The sequence below is a fragment of the Xenopus laevis genome, chromosome 6L (assembly GCF_017654675.1).
Source record: "Xenopus laevis strain J_2021 chromosome 6L, Xenopus_laevis_v10.1, whole genome shotgun sequence".
NCBI lineage: Eukaryota > Metazoa > Chordata > Amphibia > Anura > Pipidae > Xenopus > Xenopus laevis.
The window spans coordinates 11,284,157-11,305,148 of NC_054381.1; the positions used below are offsets into that span (position 1 = coordinate 11,284,157).

At 40.9% G+C, this 20,992-nt stretch overlaps 1 protein-coding gene across 3 annotated transcripts in view; it reads right to left on the reverse strand.

The window, feature by feature from the left end:
• Window positions 1-8,683: 8,683 nt before the first annotated feature.
• The window catches only part of xirp1.L (xin actin binding repeat containing 1 L homeolog), a 28,921-nt gene continuing 16,612 nt past the window's right edge, over window positions 8,684-20,992 (reverse strand). For all 3 annotated transcript variants that reach the window (XM_041565766.1, XM_018267091.2, XM_041565767.1), the window contains 2 exons: window positions 19,119-19,163; window positions 8,684-17,521 (listed from right to left, as the gene is read on the reverse strand). In XM_041565766.1, coding sequence (XP_041421700.1) covers window positions 10,700-17,521; window positions 19,119-19,163 — 6,867 coding nt within the window. In that variant the 3' untranslated portion in view covers window positions 8,684-10,699. The remainder of the gene's footprint in view (window positions 17,522-19,118; window positions 19,164-20,992) is intronic.

Genomic DNA, 20,992 nt, shown 5'->3' on the forward strand with positions numbered 1-20,992 from the left:
CTAAAACTTAAAATAGATTATGGTGAGAAATGCTGTTTTTATGTAGAGAATTTACTGCACCAGCCCAAGAGGCCCAGCAGCCCTATAACAGTAATGGCCAAGTTGTCCACAGCAACTCTCCATCTTGGATCTTGTTAGGCGTCTTTTGTGTGTCAGTGGCTCTGCACATGCTCAGTGGACTCTGGGCTGACCAGCTAAGCTTTGTTGGAAATCATCAAGCAGAAAGAAAGGTTAATGTATCTTAGAAGCTAATGCTATGGAACTGATTATGATTAAATTCTGATGCAGATTCACTAGCTTCTGAGCTGACCGTTAATGAGAATCTGAATTAATTACTAATCAGCCTTATATTGTGACATTGTATGCATACTGTATATTGTGAGTGGGTCCCAAAGCTCAGATAAGTGACAGCAGCACAGAGCATGTGCTGGGAAAGGAGAAGATGGGGATGAGCAGCAGGACAAGGCACTGGGCATCTAGGACATAGTAGAGGATAATGGACAGGTAAAAGGGAGTTTACTGGTGGCAGCAAAGGTGAAACTGATAGAGGTTGGGCTGAACACACAAGTGGGAGGATACAGGGATGGAGCAGATTGGTGAAAGCCAGCACAGGGGAACATACAGGAATGGTGTGCTGGAGGGAGCGGAGGGCAGCAGAGGGGACTGAATGGGCATGTAAGGGGTAGGATAGATTATATTTTGTAATTCTATTTGTAGTTCAGAGTCCAGGTGGTGCTGCTCAGTAAGGGAACCCCCCAGAGAAACTATAAGGGAGAGAGCAGGGTATAACTTCCTCTTTGGCTTATGAGAAGTGATAGGCCACATCACACAGGCACCAAGAAGAATTAGTTAGATAATAGTTGGCTGAATTAGTGGAGATCACTGCATGTGGTGAGAGTTAGCAGTGGGTTAAGTAGTTGACCTTCCAATGAGGAGAGAAATAGAAACCAGTGTTGGGGTACCTCGCCCAGTTAGTGGAAAAGGATCTAGGGCAGAGGTCCCCAACCTTTTTTTACCGTGAGCCACATGCAAATTTAAAAACAAGTTGGAGAGCAACACAAGCATGCAAAAAGTTCCTGGGGTGCCAAATATGGGCTGTGATTGGCTATTGTAGCTCATACGAGGACTTGCAGCCTACAAGAGGCTCTGTTTGGCAATACACAAGGTTTTTATGTAACGAAAACTTGCCTCCAAGCCTGGAATTAAAGAAATAAGCACATGTTTTGAGGCCACTGGGAGCAACATCCAGGGGTTTGGAGAGCAACATGTTACTCACGAGCTACTGGTTGGGGATCACTGATCTAGGGGATACAGGGCTTAGTGTCTCAAATGCAAAGCTGACCTTTGTTTTGAAAGTCTGTAAAAGTACAGCGTCCTGACTTAATGGGGAAGCAGAGACGGGTTGGGGGGTAGACAGCAGCTTGGGCCCTAATTGTTTCAAGTGCATGGTTGAGGAAATTACTACTGCAAAACTGAGTTGGCGACTGTCAATAAACTGTCCCTGTGTTCATTGGTGGTGGTGTGCAAACCTCCAGTTTATTCACATCTAAGTGTGTGTTGCACATTCCCGCTGTTGTGATGGTCGCATATGCCACTGGGCCAAGTATCTCAGGAAGACACGGGGCATCATGGTACAGACAGGAGCGAGCAGAGATGCAATTTGGCCTGTATTTGAGAGAATGGTAAGTCTGTGGTGTTGAAAGGGGGACTTGGCCTTGGGGAGTCCAGTTCCGGCCTCGGAGCAATTGATAAGCTGCAAGGTGTAGGGTAAGAAGAACACAACTGCTGGTAGGATTGTTTCCTTTTCTTCAGGCCTTTACCGGCTGATGATGTAAGAGGTAAAGTGGGTCCAAAAGTCTTGGGGGGGGGCAATAGTTTCATTGGAGGGATGGGGCTGGACAAAAGCTTTTCAGGTTCTGTGAGAAGGGAGTGTTTGGGGACATAAAAGGGGAGAGAAGAGAGGGGATTGGGGCAATTCAGAGGTAGGCCAAGGACCGAATAGATACATTGCTACCTGCTACATTGTTGGCAAATTTGTAATACGGCCCTGGCCTTGACTTGTATTGTACTGGGTAGGCTGGTAAAATACCGGCCAGGTGTAAACCCTAACTGCTGGGAGTAAAGGTGGAACAAACTGGTGGGAGAGAGAAGATTGCAGGGGAGGTTTTTTTAGGACCCAGAGAAGAGAGAGCTTCCTGGAGATAAACACCAAACATTTTAGCTGTAGATTATAAAATACTCAGGCTCAAAAGCTGTGGGTTTTGCTTATTCTATCACTTTTGGGCCTGCCATAAATCTGTGTTACTTCCCAATGCTGTATAATAGCTACACCTGTTAGTAATTCATATTTATGAGTTTTCACAGAAGACACAACATCACTGAATAATCACCCTGAGCAAACAGATAAGATAACTTGCAACATACGTGAAAGAAAACACACCTCTGCGGCTAATATTAATGACAAGGGGGCAATCACAGTCACATTATAATAAATTCACTTGGAACCAACCGTTTTACAGCTAAAAGTACAAGGGTAAATAGACTGGAGCAGTCTTGTGTGGATATACTGTCTATTAGCTAAATGCTGGCAGTAGGGGGAAATATATAAAATTGTTCTTTTAGTTTGTGTGAAATGTCCCTATTGTCAAATTTTCTCCTCTGTGCACCCTGACACCATAAGCACATCGGAATAGAATAATCATAATATGATTTAGGGCCCCTTTTGCCACGAAATGCGTAAGGCCTATTCTGTGATGCTTTTTCTTTAAATAAATCATTTGTAATTGCACCACCTATTTTGTTGGTCTGGTTTGAGCCAGCCTATGCAAATTGCAGCCTATGCAATTTTGGGATAATAGAGGTTATTACCGTATGTGCCTCACAACAATATGTCCTATTGTCCTCACTCACCAGGATCAGAGAGCTGTAGGAAGGTTATGAATCAACAAGCCAATGCATTCCTTTCTCCGTCAGGATTTTTAAACCTGTCTGATTAATATCTGGATTTTAGGCCTGATATTGGTTGGCTGCCGATCTTTATGGACTCATGTATGGCTACCTTTAAAATAGAGATAGGCTAGGGGTGGTGTTAGGGGCGTCAATCTGGTGGTGATTGTGTTGCCATGCATTGAAATACAGTCAGTCTGGGTGGTGGACCTTGCCATCCATGTTCTAGTTTAGAATAGGGACAGATCATGGCATCAAACTAACCCATGAACTTTTTTCCCTAACATACTTGATCAATAAATTCTTTATCTTTCAGCATTCTTTAGATGCTTCAAAAACAAAGTTGGAGGTTCCCTTGTTCCAATGGTTCAGAGAAGGAGGCACAAGGAAAGCAGTGGCACAGAGTGAAACTATACAGAAGTGCAAGGATCCCATGTTGATCATGAATGGGATCATGCAGAAGCCTAGTGTGATGGAGTTCTCCATGGCTGACTAATGTCATCTCCAACGTGGACTTCGGCCATATTGTATTCCGTGGCTTTCCTAGCTTTCTTTAGATCTTTGGAGGGAACAGTGACACAGAGTGCAACTATACAGAAGTGCAAGGATCCCATATGGTCTGGCCAAACGGACAGATTCGGACAGATTAGTTGCCAGGCGACAAATCTCCTCTTCTTTGCGGTGACTGATCTCTCCGATCTGCCTTCCCCTGCCTTCTGCCGGCTAAAATGTAAATTGCCTGGGGGCAGACACACCAAAGTTTTCCAAAGTCGCCTGAAGTTTCCTTGTGAGGCAATTACAGGCGACTTTGGAAAATTAAAGGTCCCGTTAGCGATCATTATTCTACAATACCTACAGAATCCGACTAATGAAGTGAAAGATTATTTCCATCAAAAAGTTATGTTCTCAATGACTTTTATACGTGATTTGCATCTACTTTAGAAGAATATTGGCCATGGTGGCTCCTCAACACCAGCTTGAGTAGACCCTTTTACGGTTCCAATTCCTGATCTTGACATGGCATTTGTGACAATGAGGAGACCTCATGCATCGGAGAATTGGATCCTGGAGGCAGCTGTAACACTTCTATTTTTGCTTATTTCTGGATTAACTGTTGCTGTGGTTGAGAAGCATTTAGGGAAGCTTCATTCTCAATTGCTCCTGCGTTCTCTTCCATACTTTGTTTGATACCGGCCTCCCCACTAGGAAGATTTTTGGGGATGGGTGTGTCCACAGCCATCGGTTCCTTGATGTTTTGTCTAATTTTTGGCAGCTGGATGGTCTCACTTTTGGGACGAGCAACTGAAGATGCTTTAGATTTAAGAACATGTGAAGACTCAGTGCTATGTGTCCCATCTTTACTTTTGGGAGAAGACAAAATATCTCGGAAATTGGTTGTAATTAAGCGAGTGTTGGGCTGACCAGAAGAATTTATTGCTGGTTTCGTGCATGCAAGTTCATATTTTTTTTGCAGTGATTCCATTTTGGAAGTTTTCATTCCTTTGGGTGAAGCAGCAGAAATATTGGTATTAGTCTTCAGAGTTTGGAAAAGTACAACCTTTTGCTTTATTTTGGGCTCAGAGATGACGTTGTTTTTTTGGAATCGTTTTCCATCTGGAGAAGGAACTTTAGGCAGGTTCATCTCTTGTGCTCCAGAGAATCTATTTGTGACACCCCTGTTTGCACCCTTTTCCAGAGTGTCTGGAATGTTATTAGCTGATAATAAGTTTGGCCAACTCCATCGGGATATACCCTTGTTTCTAATATGAGCAATATGAAGCCATGAATCATTACTATAATGTGTCTGGTTAGTGTGATGGAGTTCTCCATGGCTCTGACCGTGGCTGATCTCGTCTCCAACATGGACTTCGGCCATATTGTATTCCTTGAAATTCTTGGCTTTCTTTAGATCTTTGGAGGGAACTGAACCAGCAACAGACTTCTCATGGCTGGATTCTGCTGTCCCTCCTTGAGTGATCTGGTCATGGTGTACTTTGCAGTACAGTCTCCCAAACACAGAAAAACAGTTTTTGAAGCTAAAAGAAATGAAATCAACAGACATATTAGGTGATGTTTCCATTAATTAGTCTACAGTTCATGAATCTAGGTTCATAAATGAAAAAGTGGAGATTATTTCTATTGCAGCTTTGTCTGATCTCTTCCATATTTGGTCACCTTTGGCAGGTCCCAGTCAGAGCCACCACGAGGAGTGGACTTGTTAAGGGTCCTGGAGTGCTGGGTAGGGGCAGGGTTGCTGAAAATGAGTGGGGTTTGGGCAGATTAGGAGCTTGTTTTGGCATAGTGGGATGTGACCAGAGCATGGTCATGTGGACATGTATGATGCTTCACGGTTCCTATACACTACTTCTATTTAAATGCCACCATACTTTATGGCATCTAGGATATCTCCATATATTTATGTAAATAGAATATAACAGGGAAAGCTTGGAAAGAAAGGATTTGGGGAACAAACAAAAAAAAGCCTTAAATCTCCTCTTCATTACTATCTGCACAGTGGTTGCCTCCCCTCTCCCACCCGAATACTTACGTTAGCTTCTGTTTGCATTGGCTACAGCAAAAACACGACTGATGGAGGATCATCTTGCCAAATGCTGTACGCTCCATAGAATACACTGGTTTCAAGCAAGTAGAACAGACTTCCCTCTCTTTCTCCTCTTTCTAGAATCAAAGTAGAGCAGATAAGCTGTATAACCTCATTCCCCAAATTGTGGGGAACTCTATTTTCCCTGGTTGATATATACAATAGGTAGGTGTAGACAGACATGCCCATTAAACTGCCAAGCTTGTCCTTCTCTATACCGGTGCTGTACAGCAATTTGTTTTCTGTGCCTGTTTTGGTGCATGAGGTGCAAAAAGAACATGATCACCCAGGCAGTTAGTGCAGGACTCCCTTTGCGTGTCGGCCCTGTAGGTGCTTGATATTGTGCTAGCTGAGCTGCATGTATTCTAAGGACATCTCTTTGCCAGTTTCTGCCACTTCTTACCTCAATTAGCTATGTGCATCTGTTTGCTCCCAATTTACTCACATGCATAAATCTGTGCACCTCCACTCAGGCACACTTTTTTGCTCTATTACAGTAATTGCCATTCAGCTGATATTCTATGCAGAATGTTTGTGGGTACACAATAATAGCTGTAATTTGTGCACAATATCACTTTTCAAATGTTGTTCCCCAGATTTCCAGCCAGTGGCATACCTAGAAATTACTGGGCCCCACAGCAAATTATTTTTCACGTCCCAAAATGTCTAGAGATTGACCTGTTTTACCAATATTTAAGGAAATTGAATATGAATTAGGGCCTCATGGGGCCCCTAAACTTCCTGGGCCCCCTGCTTCCTCTGAAGTTACACCACTATTTCCAGCATCACTGGTTCCTTGTGCAGAGGTGATGCACCAATATGTGTGCTAATCATCTTGTACAAAATTCAAATTCAATATGTGAGTTCTCTTAAGGGAGGAACTCCACGATGTGTTTGGTGCCGACACGTCGCCATGCGACAAAACGCATGCGACATGTCAGATGTTTTGAAGAAACAGGAAGTGAAGGAGAATCGCATGTAACAACTACATTTATCCGATAGTTGGATGAAAACGCAGCGCGTCGGCATCAAACGCATCGTGGAGTTCCTCCCTAAATGGCATGATATTTAATTGGCAACTGTTATTAATACCATGAAATTACTGCCATGTCTAAGATGGTATTAATTGTAGGGTCCCCTGGAGTCAATGGGGCGCATTTAGCTACATTTGAATCAGGTCTGGACTGAGAGTCAAAATAGGCCCTGGCATTTCAGATACACAGAGGCCCCCACCAGCCCACTAAATACTGACTTTCTATGGCACCTTATAGCAGCCCCTCTGGGATTTGCCAGAACCCACAGGTTGCCAGTCCGGGCCAGATTTGAATTTTCACTTCGGAAGTCTCCGCCAGACCTCACACAACTACGTTATCAAAATGCATAATTTAGTCTCGGCATAAGAACATTGGCATACTTTAGTCAGCCATGATTCATGGGGTTACTTTAGCGTTACTTTCTTCCTAGCGAAACTACGTTAACTTAGTTATACTTACATCTTTTCAAATTCAGTGGGTATATAAAAGTTATATGTATGTATTTATTAGTGATGTTGGTGAAATTGCTGGAAGTGGCCACTTTTTATTAAAAATGTTCAAGGAAGCAAAATGAAGAGAGAGATCCTCTATTGTCCTGGCCTAGGCCACGAGCCCACCCTAAAACAAACGTGGCATGAGCTTCAAATGTTAAATAACATATTTTTAACAGTAACAATATGTAAACATAATGGCACTTTATAAAAAAAAAACGCCAGCATTTTGAATCTTGCTTATGACTTTTTTGGAATACAGGATATGATGTCACTGACATAATAAAGTTGAGGATGTAGCTTCATATTATTTCACCAGTCAGAACCTGGCGAAAGTTCCTCCTCATAAGACTCCCTCTTGACTCTTGGGAACAGAGTAACTCTGGACTCAATGTGGGCATATCGGGCAGAGATCCGCTCATTTGGCAACATCGCCAAACGAGCAGATCTCTATGTCTATGGCCGATGAGCAACCAAGTCTTTAGCCAGGGGTGAGAATGGTGGGAAAATTAAAAGTAAAAGAAAGAAAGAGAAGTAGTAGCGGCACTGGTTCTGAGGTTTGTGAGTATTAAGACACTGTGGATATACTTATATAATACACGATATGTATTACACATTATGAATATCCTGTAAATTATATCCTTCTAAACTGTGCTTTGTAATGTAATGAGTTATAACCTGGGCTTATATATAAATATAATATATAATTAATCCTTATTTGAGTCAAAAGCAACCTATTGGGTTTATTTAATGTTTACATGATTTTTTAGCAGACTTAAGGTGCGAAGATCCACATTACGGAAAGATACGTTATCCAGAAAACCCCAGGTCCCAAGCATTCTGGATACCCATGCATGGTCCTGGGACTCCTTGGTGGCTTACAATAGTCTTCTATTTTACAATAGGGGATACATTATTCATGTATAAAAGAACGAGTGGCACTCAACAGCCTTATTTAGAGGTAAGTAGTAATACACCTACAGTTCTATGAGGGCCCAGTAAAAGGTAATGGATGATCTTCCTTTAAGCAGCTCATGTGCCATTTTAAGAGCAAAGTGTTATCTAATGAATTGTTATGAAATGTCATCAGACATTTAATCTCATAGGCATTATTTCATAAGTATTATAGTGGCAAGGTATCAGTCACTGTCACTTTAATAAAAGGGTAAATGAGATATTAGCCAAGACTCACCAGGACAGGGGGTCGCCCACTGATGGTTTTACAGCTTTTGTTTTTTGCTCATCAGTGTAATACAGGTATGGGACCTGTTATCCAGAATGCTTGGGACCTGGGGTTTTTACAGATAATGGATCTTTCCATAATTTGGATCTTCATACCTTAAGTCTACTAGAAAATCATTTAAACATTAAATAAACCCAATAGGCTGCTTTTGCTTCCAATAATAATTAATTATATCTTAGTTGGGATCAAGTACAAGCTACTGTTTTATTATTACACAGAAAAAGGAAATCATTTTAAAAATGTTGGATTATTTGGATTATAAGGAGTCTATGGGAGACAACCTTTCCATAATTCAGAGCTTTCTGAATAACGGGTTTCCGGATAACATACCTGTAATTGAAAAGAAATGATAGAGTAGGGGCTGCTGTATGTATAAAGTTTTATTCACAGCCGGAAGTAAGGACTAAACCATATCTTTACTATCAAGAAGTAGTTCCACATCTGTCAAGGAGTGATTATTCATATCAGGTCAAGTAGAATGTATGTACTGATTGTGATGGATACAAGATTTATTAACGCCCATGGCCTCAGTTTTGTACATTGGCTTTCAGATCATTAGCACAAAGAGTGAGACGGATGTTTAATGGAAATGTATATTTTTAATACACTACAGTACAAAGTAAGAGATGACTAAAGACAATTGTGCACAGTAGATAAAAAACAGTTTTCTTTTCATAAAAGATATTTCTATACAAAGATAAGAAAAAAAACTATCTAGAAATGTATCAAATGCAGAAAGCTCAACAAACAAGATTCATAAATAAATTCTAATTTGGAATATTAGCACTTTCCCAATGTCTAAGGATACTGTATAATCCCTACAATTAAAAAAATCGTATTTTGTTGAAATGAAGAGCATATATATATGAAATCATATAGATCTGTCAACTAGTGGTTCACCCTCTTGCTCACGTCTAACTTAAGGTGGCCAAACAAGCAGATCTTCCCCTGTAAGGTGGACAATATCGGGCTTTAATCCGATCGTTTACAACAGGGGATATATATCGGAGAGAGAGGACTGCGTCAGCTAGCTGATGTGGTCTCTGATCCAACAGGAGAATCGAACCTTCCCGATTCACATCTGGGCAATTTTTGGCCAGATATCAGTCATGTGGGCCTATTGGGGTTACCTATATATGGGCAGATAAACTACAGATTCAGTTTAATCACCCAAAACGGCAGATTACTCCTGCCCATTTATGACCTTAACGTACATATGGTCATACAGATCTAAAATGAGACCCAAGAAAAATGGGTGGGTTATGGGTTTATCTGCATTAATAAGGTTTTGAGTGAAAAAGGTAATATATCTGTCAAAGACCACATAATGAAGACGGTGCTGTGTTTTCTCAGTGGGGACAATAATCTGTCCAAAACAATCATTGAATGGATGTTTAATAAGTCCATTCTTAACCCTTTACATGTGAGTTCCTCAGTCAAACTTGCTTTTTCTAACTGCAAGCCACACAAACATGCTGTGGGTCACTGACAGATTTCACCTTCTTTAATTGGTTGATTCCAGCAGGAGTCATCGATTTGCCAAGTACTGCTAACATCTGGCATGGGTGAAATGTTTGCAGTAGGAAGAAAAAGTTCGGTGGAGGAAGCACAAGAACACACAATTTATAGACTATCCCCTGCATGTAATATAAGGCATTAAGTTTGCCAAGGAGCAGTAACCCATAGCAAACACTAAGATGTTTGCATTGAAACAGGTGACCTGTAAATTCTGCCCCCTGGGCAAACTTAGTGCCTTTTATTACATAACCCCTTTTATATCTAAAAAAAAACCTATAAGAAAAAAAAGTATTGTGTCCACTGCAGTTTGGCTGCTTGTTTATGGCAACTACTAAACAAATAACAAATATGGCTGCCAAATGGTTTGCTAGCAGAGCACATGAAAATTGCCTGCCATTTACAGTATAAGCAGCTGAAGCTTGTGATACAAAGATAAGAAACCTACAACTGCTCTATTACATCTTCACTGAAAAATGGGATTGTTTCAAAACCATTGCAAGGCATCAAGGGTTCTATAAACAGGAGATTGTAGTTTTAAACCTGCCATAAACCCCCCCCCCCGGCTTGGTTTGGTTGACCTTAAATGATACATGCCCTTTGTACAAAGGCATCTCTTTTATAACAGGTATAGCCGGGGCATTTCGAGGATTTCTATTTCAGTAACAGCTGTGAAGTTCAGGATTTACTATCTATGTTTAACAGCAAGGTCAAGTATAGTACAAATGGAATCACACAGGGTGCAGCAAGCCCGATCATGATATCAATTAAACATGATTTTCCTTCCATTTCTCAGATGCTAATGGCAGATGTTTCCAAGAGGAATAATTCATTAGGTACCTGGGTAATGTTTTGGCTTTTGACTAAATTATTTATTTGCTGTTTTTGAATTGCCGAATGTCACAAATACGACTCCTGTTTCATTGCCTCGGACGTGGGAGTTTTCCATGTGTCTTTTGAGCCGGGGAGAAGCAGTGACTTCATAGCGAGGTGGGGCAGACACAACTTCGTACGTCGATGAACTCTGAGTGTCCGACTGCTTTGTGACGGTTGTTGATGTTTTTGAACGTATTAACTTATTGCCGAACTGATCACATTCTTCATATTTTTCTGTCACTATGGTGGTACCAACGAGTTTAGGACCCTCTGGTCCTGTTTTTAACTCTAGGATACTCTTTTGTCGCTGGGGGTTGAGCTGGCTGATCTGGTTGGTAGGCTCTTGAAGGACATAGGACCTTTTGCTAAGCAAATCTTCAGGCGTTTGTCCATTGTTTAAAGCTTTTGTGTTCTGAGAGGAAGAGGCACAGCCTGTATTTTGTGGTGGCTTCCTGGCAGCAGACTCAATGGTGATAAATGAAGGGGAAGCAGGAGAGATGGCCCGATTGGGAACATTATTTGTATCAAGTTCTTTCTTTTTTGTCTCGTCTTGACTAACGATGGATTCAGTGGGTTTCTGTACTGAGAGACGCACTGGCTTCTCTGGCTTTGCTTTACTCGAAACAATGCTGATTTTACGGATATTATTACTAGGGACCGGGCTCGGAGAACTTCCTAGTGATTCCCGGAACAGTCCCGAGAGACCAGCTATATCAGATTCAGACTTTAAACTTGAAACAGAGTAAAGTGCCTTCTTGATTGTTTCTTCGATGTCTAAAAGTCTTGCCAAGGTCTGCTCTTTCAGATATTTGATTTCGGTACTTGCCTTTTCCAGATCCTCAAATGCAAGCTCCATAGAGGAAACACTTTCTGTATCATCTTTCAAGAACTCTGAAATGACATCTTTCTCATCTTCTCTCTCCTTCAGTGTAGAATCTGGATCATTTTCATTGTCCACTATCCAGTCTGGAACACTCTCAAAGAAGCCCTTCACAGACCTGGCATCAACTGTGCTGGTTTCATCTTCCAGTTCCTTGACTTTGTTCAATATCCTCTGTAGCTCATCCTGTTTCCTCATATTTTCCAGAATGTCCATTGATGCCCTAACATTCCCCCGAAGTATCTCATCCATGTGGATGGATAACCTTTTGCGTTTCTCATCCTCTGTTTCCTTTTTATGTTTTACTCTCATGACAACTTGGTTTTCGCTGTGCTGTAGACTTGGAGTGGGTTCAATTAAAGTAACACCTTTTTTACTCTGGTTAACATCTTTTGTCTCACTGTTTTGGCAGCATGTGGTTTCAATTTTGACCCCTTGACTAAGTGTATCAGTCAATGAATTCTCTAGTGGTTGTATTTGAGTATGGAAGTCATTGGGTTGACTGTGATCATTTTTACCTATTGATACCTCTGATTTTTCACAGTTGTTGTTCGAACACATTTCTTGTTTGTGTTGCTCATTAGCTTTATAAGCAAACACTTCACTCTCCCGTACCTTTTCCTGTACTTTCTTGTTTGCAGAACCACAGAAGCTCTCACTTGCACATTGTTGTTGCCACTGTTGATCAGTCATTTTCCTTACTGTGATTTTAGAGGAACAGTCATTTATGTTTATAGTATTTTGGGATGAAGTTGACTTCATCTGGCACTTTGCCTTAATATGTGGAGGAGGGCAGGCACCTGGGAGTAAATGCTTTGGCTTTGGTGGTGGGACTGGCTTTTTCCTCTGGGTCATTGATGGTTGAGGTGTTGATAAAGCATTTGCATTCTCATCCAGAATTGTATCACTTGCCTTATTAGCAGCAGAATCCATGAATATAGGAACAGGCTCTTGCATCTTCATAGTGTCATCTCTTTTGGCTTCTGTTGTACTCAGTTGGCAATGTTCATGTTCAATTACAGCAGCTGGAGGAGGAGGAAAGTCATTATCAGATGGTGATACTGGTTCCACAGTAGCCTGACACCTAATCTGCTGATCCTCGGTGTTGACTTTAGACACTTTATGGGATAGCCCTGCATTTCTGTAAACCATAGCTGTTTTAAAGTCACCTTTTGAAACATTAACGTTAGACCTTTCCAAAGACTGTAAAGCAGTTGCTAGATTACCTCTCACAACTTCCTCCTTTTCTATGTCTCTCTGTTCTGATGATGCATTCTGCAAAGCTTTGATAGCTGCCTTTACATCACCCCTGACAATATCCTGCTCTTGGTCTGCTTGGGCTGGTTCCATCATATAATCAGAATTGAGAAAAGGGTTTAAATAGTTTTTCACTTTCTTGGGAGAGTCAACACCATCCTTAATGCTACTTTCTGTGCTAGTGATCACTTTCCTTTCCTGTCCCGGTAGAACCTGCTCTTCCTTCTCTTGAACACTGACCTTTTTGGTTGATGTGGTTGTTGCTTGAAAGCTTGCTTCTGATCTTCTTGCTTCATGAACCGAAGTACTGGTGCTAGATGAGTGCATTGTGGTTGCACCCTCCTGACATCTCAACATGGATTGAACAGGTTGCACCACCTTCCCTTTGATTTGTTCACTGCAAGACTGAACTTCCTTGGTGCTTTTCTGAAACTTGCATTGCACTTGCTTTTGGATAGTTTTGGCCTCAGCTGCAGCTTGTCTAAGGTCCAAGAGAGCAGCCTGGAGATCATTGCTGCTTGCACACTCAGTTGGAAGTGTGCTAGATGTTGTCTGCATGGCACATTTATCTTCTTCGGAACAAGTTGAAATATGTTTTACTGCCTTTTCCTCCTTCATTGCAACTTTTGTTTCAAGGTTGCATTCATTTCTAGCCATTTCAGTAGGTTTCAATGGCTTACTATTAGCAGCGGCACAACATTTCATCCCTTTAGCTCCAGGATCCATACAGTGAATGGCAGAATTAGATGCTGTGTACATACTTTCTTTTCCTTTAATATGACTTTGTCCTTCTGCTACCTGTGTAGATTCATGTTGCTCACCAAACTTCTCAGCATGTTGAAATGATGATTTGTCATCCTCACTTTGAGAAATCATAAGAGCTTCTATTTCAGATTCATCCTGAAGGCTTCTTAAGTAACCAAGATCTCCCTTCTCTATACAGCTAGTGTACAGTTGGACATTGCCCCTTTCATGTTGCTCACGTGTCACTGAAACTTTACGCTTGCTTTCTTGATTATGACTAAGTAGATTTCCAATAGTTGATTTTACATCCCCCTTGACAACACTTTCGGCAGTTGTATTACACTGACTGTATTTTAAAGTAGAGTATATAATAATTCTAACATAGCCTTTTTCAGTTTCTTCCATTATTATGCCAGTCTTAACAAGAACATTTTCATTCAACAAGATCTGAAGGGCCTTAGCTACATTGTCCTGCACATGTCTTTCTTCTTCTCCTCCTGGTTCTCCTGAATGTTTTAGTTGCAAATCTGTTTTATAAAGTTCTTCCATACTATTTTCTTCAACAAGTACGCAATTTGGTTCCAGATCTGTTCGGTGAAGTAGCTGCAATAGGATTCTTTGCAAGTTACCTCCAAGTGTCTCTTCCTTTTGGATTATTGTCCCTGTATTTGTGGGCTGATACTTGACCATTTTCACACTCCCCTCACCCACAGATTCTATAGCAATCCCTTTATGTTCAATTATTTTGTAGGACAGGCATTTTTCTAGAGTATCTTTCACATTAAATTCTTTCTGGTCCAAACTGGTTGCTCGTTCAAATTTATCAAGAGGTGTGCTTTCAAACAGCCATGTTGTGCTTTTAACATTGGCTTTAAGAATCTCTTCCTGACCTTGAGCAGTAGGGTTTTCTGTATCTTTCAGACTGTCTAAAGGCTGAGATTCAAATAACCAGGTGCACCTTTTTACATCTCCCCGTTGGTTATCTTCACGCTGTACTGTTACAATCCCTGGATGCTCATCAGAATCTCCTTTTAAAGAATCAAAAGGTTGGTTTTCAAACAGCCAAGTTGATGTCCTTACGTTTCCCTTTTGGACATCGCTAACGCTCACAAGCCTAACGTACTTCTTCTGGTTAAGCTGCTGAGATTCGAATAGCTGCTTATTTAACTGAACATCTCCTTTTTGTACATCTTCAAGTTCTTTTCCAATATATTTCTTTTCCTCAGCCATAGAATCAAGCGGTTCTGTTTCGAACCTCCACCTAGCAGCCTTGACAGAGCCTCTGTCGATATCTTCTTGGGTTACAGCTCTGATTACAAAAACCTCTTCATCTTTATTGATCTTATCAAGAGGTTTTGTTTCAAACAACCATTTGGCGCCTCTTACATCTGCTTTAAGAACCTCTTCCTTTTTTACTGACGTGACTTCATGATACTCTCCTCCTTTGTCTTGAATAGCATACAGCGGTTTTGTTTCAAATAACATAGTACAGGATTTAACATCCCCTCGGGTAAAAGATTCTTGGACTTTCTTGATTTCAGTTTCATCTGCTTCTTGTTTGATTTGGTCCAAAGAGTATGTCTCAAAAACAAACTTTTTCCCCACAACATCTCCCCCTTGGACATCCTTCTCAGGGGGCACTTCTTGAAAACCATTTGTACTTGCTGACATTGAATCTAGAGGACGGTTTTCAAAAAGCCATGTAAATTTGTTCACAGAACCTTTCTGTATGTTTTCTTCTACGGGAATATCTGCCCTTTCCCCCAAAATACCTTCATTAGGGGTAGTCTCAAAAATTTCCTTCACCCTGGAAACTTCACCTGATGGCATTTGAATTGTACTGGAGTATCTGATGACTTTTTTGAATTCACCTTTGGAGGAAATGTTTTCTAATGGTTCAGTTTCAAAAAGATGTTTTGTGGTTTTCACATCAACCCCCTTGCAAGCATCTTGTGAGGTTGTTTTGACATTGATATACTGTTCCTCAGAATCTTTTAATGAATCTAAAGGTTGGGTTTCAAACATCCATGTGTAGGACTTTACATCACCTTGGATTTGAGTTTCCATATCTTTAGCTTGCTCTGACTTATCATATAACTTATCGATGGGTTGAGTTTCAAATAGCCACTTGCATTTTTTAACATCTCCTTTTTGTAATACCTGCTTCTGGACCGATGAGTGTATTTCAGTGGCATCTGACTGTTGATGAACAATGTCCACTGGTTGAGTCTCAAACAACCACTTTGCGGTGCCCACATCACCAGATACAATTTCTTGTTTGGTAATTCCTCGAATTATATCAACTTTCTGTAGACTCTCATTAAACTGGTCTAATGGCTTTGTTTCAAACATCCATTTATAGTTTCTCACATCGGCAGTCACCACTTGCTCTCGGCTGATGGACATAACTTCGTGAAAATTTCCCAAACTATCTTCAATGGCGTAAAGTGGTACAGTCTCAAATAAAGTTTGGTTTGCTTTCACATTACCCACTTGTATGTGTTCTTGATCAGACACTATGACATTTCCTGTTTTCTTAATACTTTCTAAGGGAAGAGTTTCAAATAGTTTCTTGAAAGTTGTCACATCTCCCTTTGAAATCTCTATTACGTTCTCAGGTGCTGTCTCATCCTTGTCTGAAATTCTATCCAGTGCAGATGCTTCAAAAAGGAGTTTCCTTTGTTTCACATCTCCTTTTTCTTCATTCAGCAGCTCAACTTTTTTTAATGGTCCTACTTCAAAATCACCTTTAAGGGTTTCCATGGGTTGGCTTTCAAATAGCCACAATGTAGACTTTACATCACCTGGAAGGACTTTATCTGTGGAAGAATCAGCAACATCATGAGAATCTAAAGAGGCCTGAAACATTCCTTCGTCATTGTCTTCTTTAATTGTATCTAGAGGTTGAGTCTCAAATATCCACTTTTTGGCATCAACTCCTCCCTTTTCTAATTCTTCCAAGGAAATCCCTCGAATAATCTGAACTTTTGGGCTGTTCTTGTGAATACTGTCCAAGGGCTGAGTTTCAAATAACCACCTCGTTCTGTTGACATTGTCACCCTCAGTTTCTTCTCTGCATATAGATTTTATTTCATGAATATTTCCATTGTCATCTCTGATGGCACACAAAGGCTCTGTCTGAAACAACTTTACTGTTTTCTTGACATCACCTTTGAGTTCCTGAATTTCAGACTTGAGCTGAAGGATGCTGTTTTCTTCTACTGAATTGCAGCGGCCCATTTCACCTAAGGGACATGTTTCAAACAAAAGTTTTGTGCCTTTAACATCTCCTCTTCCAACTGGCTCTTTCAGGATTGCTTCTTGGACTTCCGTGTCCTCGGGATATATTTTATTCATGGAGTCAAGTGGCTGTGTTTCAAATAACCACAAAGCTGTCTTTACGTCACCTTTTGTCTGAACCATCCCAAGTGACGATGAAGGGATCCCGCTCTCACATAGTTGACCCTTAAAAAGCATTGATGTATCTTTCACATTGCCACCAAGGACAGCATCTTCATCTACAAGTTTCTTACCACCCTGATGCTCTCCTATAGCATCTAAGTTCCAGTTTTCAAAGATCCAACGCATAGATTGCACCTCACCAGTCAAAACCGTATCCAGATTTATAGCTGCCTGCTGGTTTGGCTCATCTGTCTTTAATAGCTTTGTCATATCGCAGGTAACAGTGTGTTCTAAGTTTTTCCTTAGCTCTGGGTGCATGTGACGGTAAAGCCTTTTCAATTCATTCACTTGCCGCTGTTCGTAGAATTTTGAAAATGATTCTTTGGGTGGAGGCACAGGCATGAAACTCTGTTCTTGACTCCCAGATTCCTCTGAGTGTTGGATTGAGTCGGGAGGTGGTGGAGGAGGCAGCACCACTTCTGTTTTCTTTTCAGCATCTTTAGGTGAGAATTTCATTGTGTTTTCTGCCATCTTGAAGAGGAAACACAAGTGGGTTTTAACACCACCTCCATTCTTCAAACAATCGTTAGTATGGAAACTCATTAATAAAGCACACCAGCTGTTGGACACACCTTAAAGTCAGTTAAAACAGCGGGAAACACCACTCCAAAGCAACACGTCTTCTCACTCTGTGTTATTGGGTTAAATGTTTTCCAGAACAGGATTTTTATTAAAATCACTACAAACCCATGCAGACATAAAACAACTAAAATCATTATTAGGAAATGGTTTGTCATTTTACATCCTAGTTACTCACCTTTTTATTTAATTGACACATTTGTCTTTGAATTAAAATTGATTTTATGGAGTAAAATACATTACCAGTGTTAGCCCTGATCTATCCATATATGTGATAAACCTCACTTGTTTGTGTAGGTCTTGGTCCTTTGCTGGTCATGTATCAATATGGCTTTAGCTGCTTTGGGCTTTGCTTACAATGTGTATGCAATTATAACTGCCTATATATGTTTTAGTCTGTACTTATGCAATTGTACTTACTGTACTTATGCAATTTTCTTGGGCCCTGGGAAGGAAGGCCAACAGGTAGAGAAGGTGGGAGCATGACTTGGATATGGTCTTCAGGAGGCAGTTTGTAAGGAAGTTACCTGGTGGTCTAGTGGGCAGCGGGGTCCAGTGCTGCGTCCCTGGCGTGGATGCCCGCTGCTCCCTACCTGGTTCCCCAATGGCGCGTGCGCGCGCAGCGCGGGTCCGTTTCTTAAAGGCGCTGGCGCGAAATTCAAACAGTTAAAAGGGGAATTCAGTCCTCAGCAAATTGCCCGTTGCTAGGTTCTATTAGCAAGTTCCTGGGTGTTATCCTGAGTGATTCCTGACTGTTTCTACTGTCTTTGACCCTTGTCTGCTTGCTTACTACTCTGACCTCTCCAATCCTGACCCTGCCTGTCTGTGACTACGCTGATCTCTCCAATCCTGAACCTTTGCCTGTCCTCCGACTATTCTACGATCTCTAATCCTGATTCTGGCCTGTCTGATTATTCTAACTGCTTGTGCTGGCCCGGCCTGCTTGTTCCTGGTGGTGTTCTTCCTTCCAGTATCCTGGTGAGACGATTGTGCCCCTTTGCTAGTCCAGAACCGTTAGCTTTGCTCCTCTCTCTGTTAAGACCTGGCGGCATCCAATTAGCCGAGGGCTCCTCCCGAGGTGAAAGGTGGCGGCTAAAGGCAGAAGTGAGATCCGAGACCAGGGAGCTTAGCTTGGGTTCTGGATATAGGGTGCCGAATGTGACACAGTTGAGTAGGTTTGGCAATGGAATTTAAATAAATGGGATGGGTTAGGGAGGTGTGGCTACCAGAAATGGGTGATACCATTAATAAGGTGAATATGATGTGTTAGGGATAGGCCTGAGACTAGGTCTTTGGCAAGGAGTACTAGTATGCAAGTGTGCAATTGGGATTAGGAGGTGGAGGCTTCGCCCGGGTTTAGAATGGGGTGTACTCAAACTTTCAGTTAGTTGTCAACATGTTTAATGGCACCGCAAACCAAAATGCTGAAGGTTAAACTGATAAAATCCAAATAGCAAATGTTTAGAAAAGAAAGAAAATCACACTTTACCTTTTTTGGGGGAGAAGTATAGATGTCTGTTTTGTTTCCCAATTTCTAAAAGCAAGAAGGGTTGGCTTAAAATAATATAATTGTTGGACTGTCTGTACATTCCTAGTAACTTCCAACAAAATGCTGTGTGTATGAAAATAAACACCTGACTGTGTAATAAGAGATGGAAGAAGACACTGGGGCTCAATTATTACAGAGCTGTGGTTTGCTCAGTATCATCACCCAGTGCACAGAAATCGGTTATGGTGTAATGATGGCCTTTGCCACCTCAGACATACACGTATGGGATCTGTTATCCAGAAACCCATTATCCAGCAATGGTCATCTCCCATAGACTTTTAATCAAATAGTAAATCAATTTTTTCAAATTATTTATTTTTCTTACAGTAGCTTCTACTTGATCCCAACTAAAATATAATTAATCCTCATTAAAGGCAAATAACATTGGGTTTAATAAATGTTTTATGATTTTTTAGATTTTTCAGGGGGCACGTTTACTAAGGGTCGAATTTCGAAGTGAAAAAACTTCGAAATTCGACCATCGAATTGCAGCAGTTCGATATTCGAAGTTTTTTTTGATCGAATATGGCCATGTTCGATCAAAGTAAAATCGTTCGATCAATCGATTAAATCCTTCGATTCGAACGTTTCGAACGATTTAATCGATCGAACGATTTTCAAAAAAAAAAACTTTGACTTCTAAAAACGTAGCCAAATGTTGGCTATAGATTCTAGGAGGTCCCCATAGGCTAACATAGCAATTCGGCAGGTTTAAGGTGGCCCAGTGTTGAAGTTGAAGTTTTTTAAAGAGACAGTAGTTCGATTTTCGAAGTCGAAGTTTTTCAATTCGAATCGAAGTCAAAGTCGAATTTGGCCTATTCTATGGTCGAAGTACCCAAAAATTACTTTGAAATTCTAAGTTTTTGAATTCTAAAATTCACTTCGAATTCACTTCCTTAAGGTATGGAGATCCAAATTATCGAAAGAACCTTTATCTGGAAACCCCCAGGTCCCATATATACTGTATATATTCTTTTTCTTCTATATTTAAAAATATGAAAATAGTAATATTATAACACAAAATAATTTAGAGGCCATATACTAAAGATTTGTCTGAATCTCCAAATCTTAATTTGCAAATTCAAAGTTGAGATAAATAAAAAATAATGTATAAACTGTTGGAATAAAAATTGCCTTTTTGGTTGTCCAGAACTTTAGAGTCACTTGACAGGGTGCAAAGAGCGAGCCCAAATTGCCATGGTTTTTGTACTTGCCCTCCACAGTTCAGTCTCAGAGAGGTCTGTAAGTGCCCTATGAATACTGTGCTGCCAGTGTTCAGCATTGCTGTATTCATGAGTGACAAAGTGGGGATGCTTGAAGGGGTTCCACCTGGCAGTCCTCTAACTTGGGTGTCAGTAAGTTTAGGAAAGGCAGAGCATGGATGCAAGTGCTTTTTAAATGAGCAATAAGGGGTGTGCTTTTAAGCCTGTTAGTGCCCCAGCAATTATGTCCTTATGTGTTCTGTCAAACCTAATCCAAAGGCTAAGGATTCTGCCAAATTCATATATCCTGTATTTAGTGCATCCCTTTAAATTACTTTTTGCTATCAGAAATTGAATGTTGCCAACACAAATATAGCATAGCACGGGTGCATACTGTATATTGTCTGGGTAACATTATGGTGAATTTCTGGTAAGCAACACTGGGTTGTGCGGGAAAATATGTCACATTAAGCCAATTTGTCCCTTGAAGTATATCAAGTCCTCTATTTCTGCTCTATTGCCCTTCCCATTGCCCCTCTCAGTTACTTTGAATTGTATCTGTTGTTCATCTTTCTACAATATCTGAAATAAAAGGGCACACACATGCCTCTC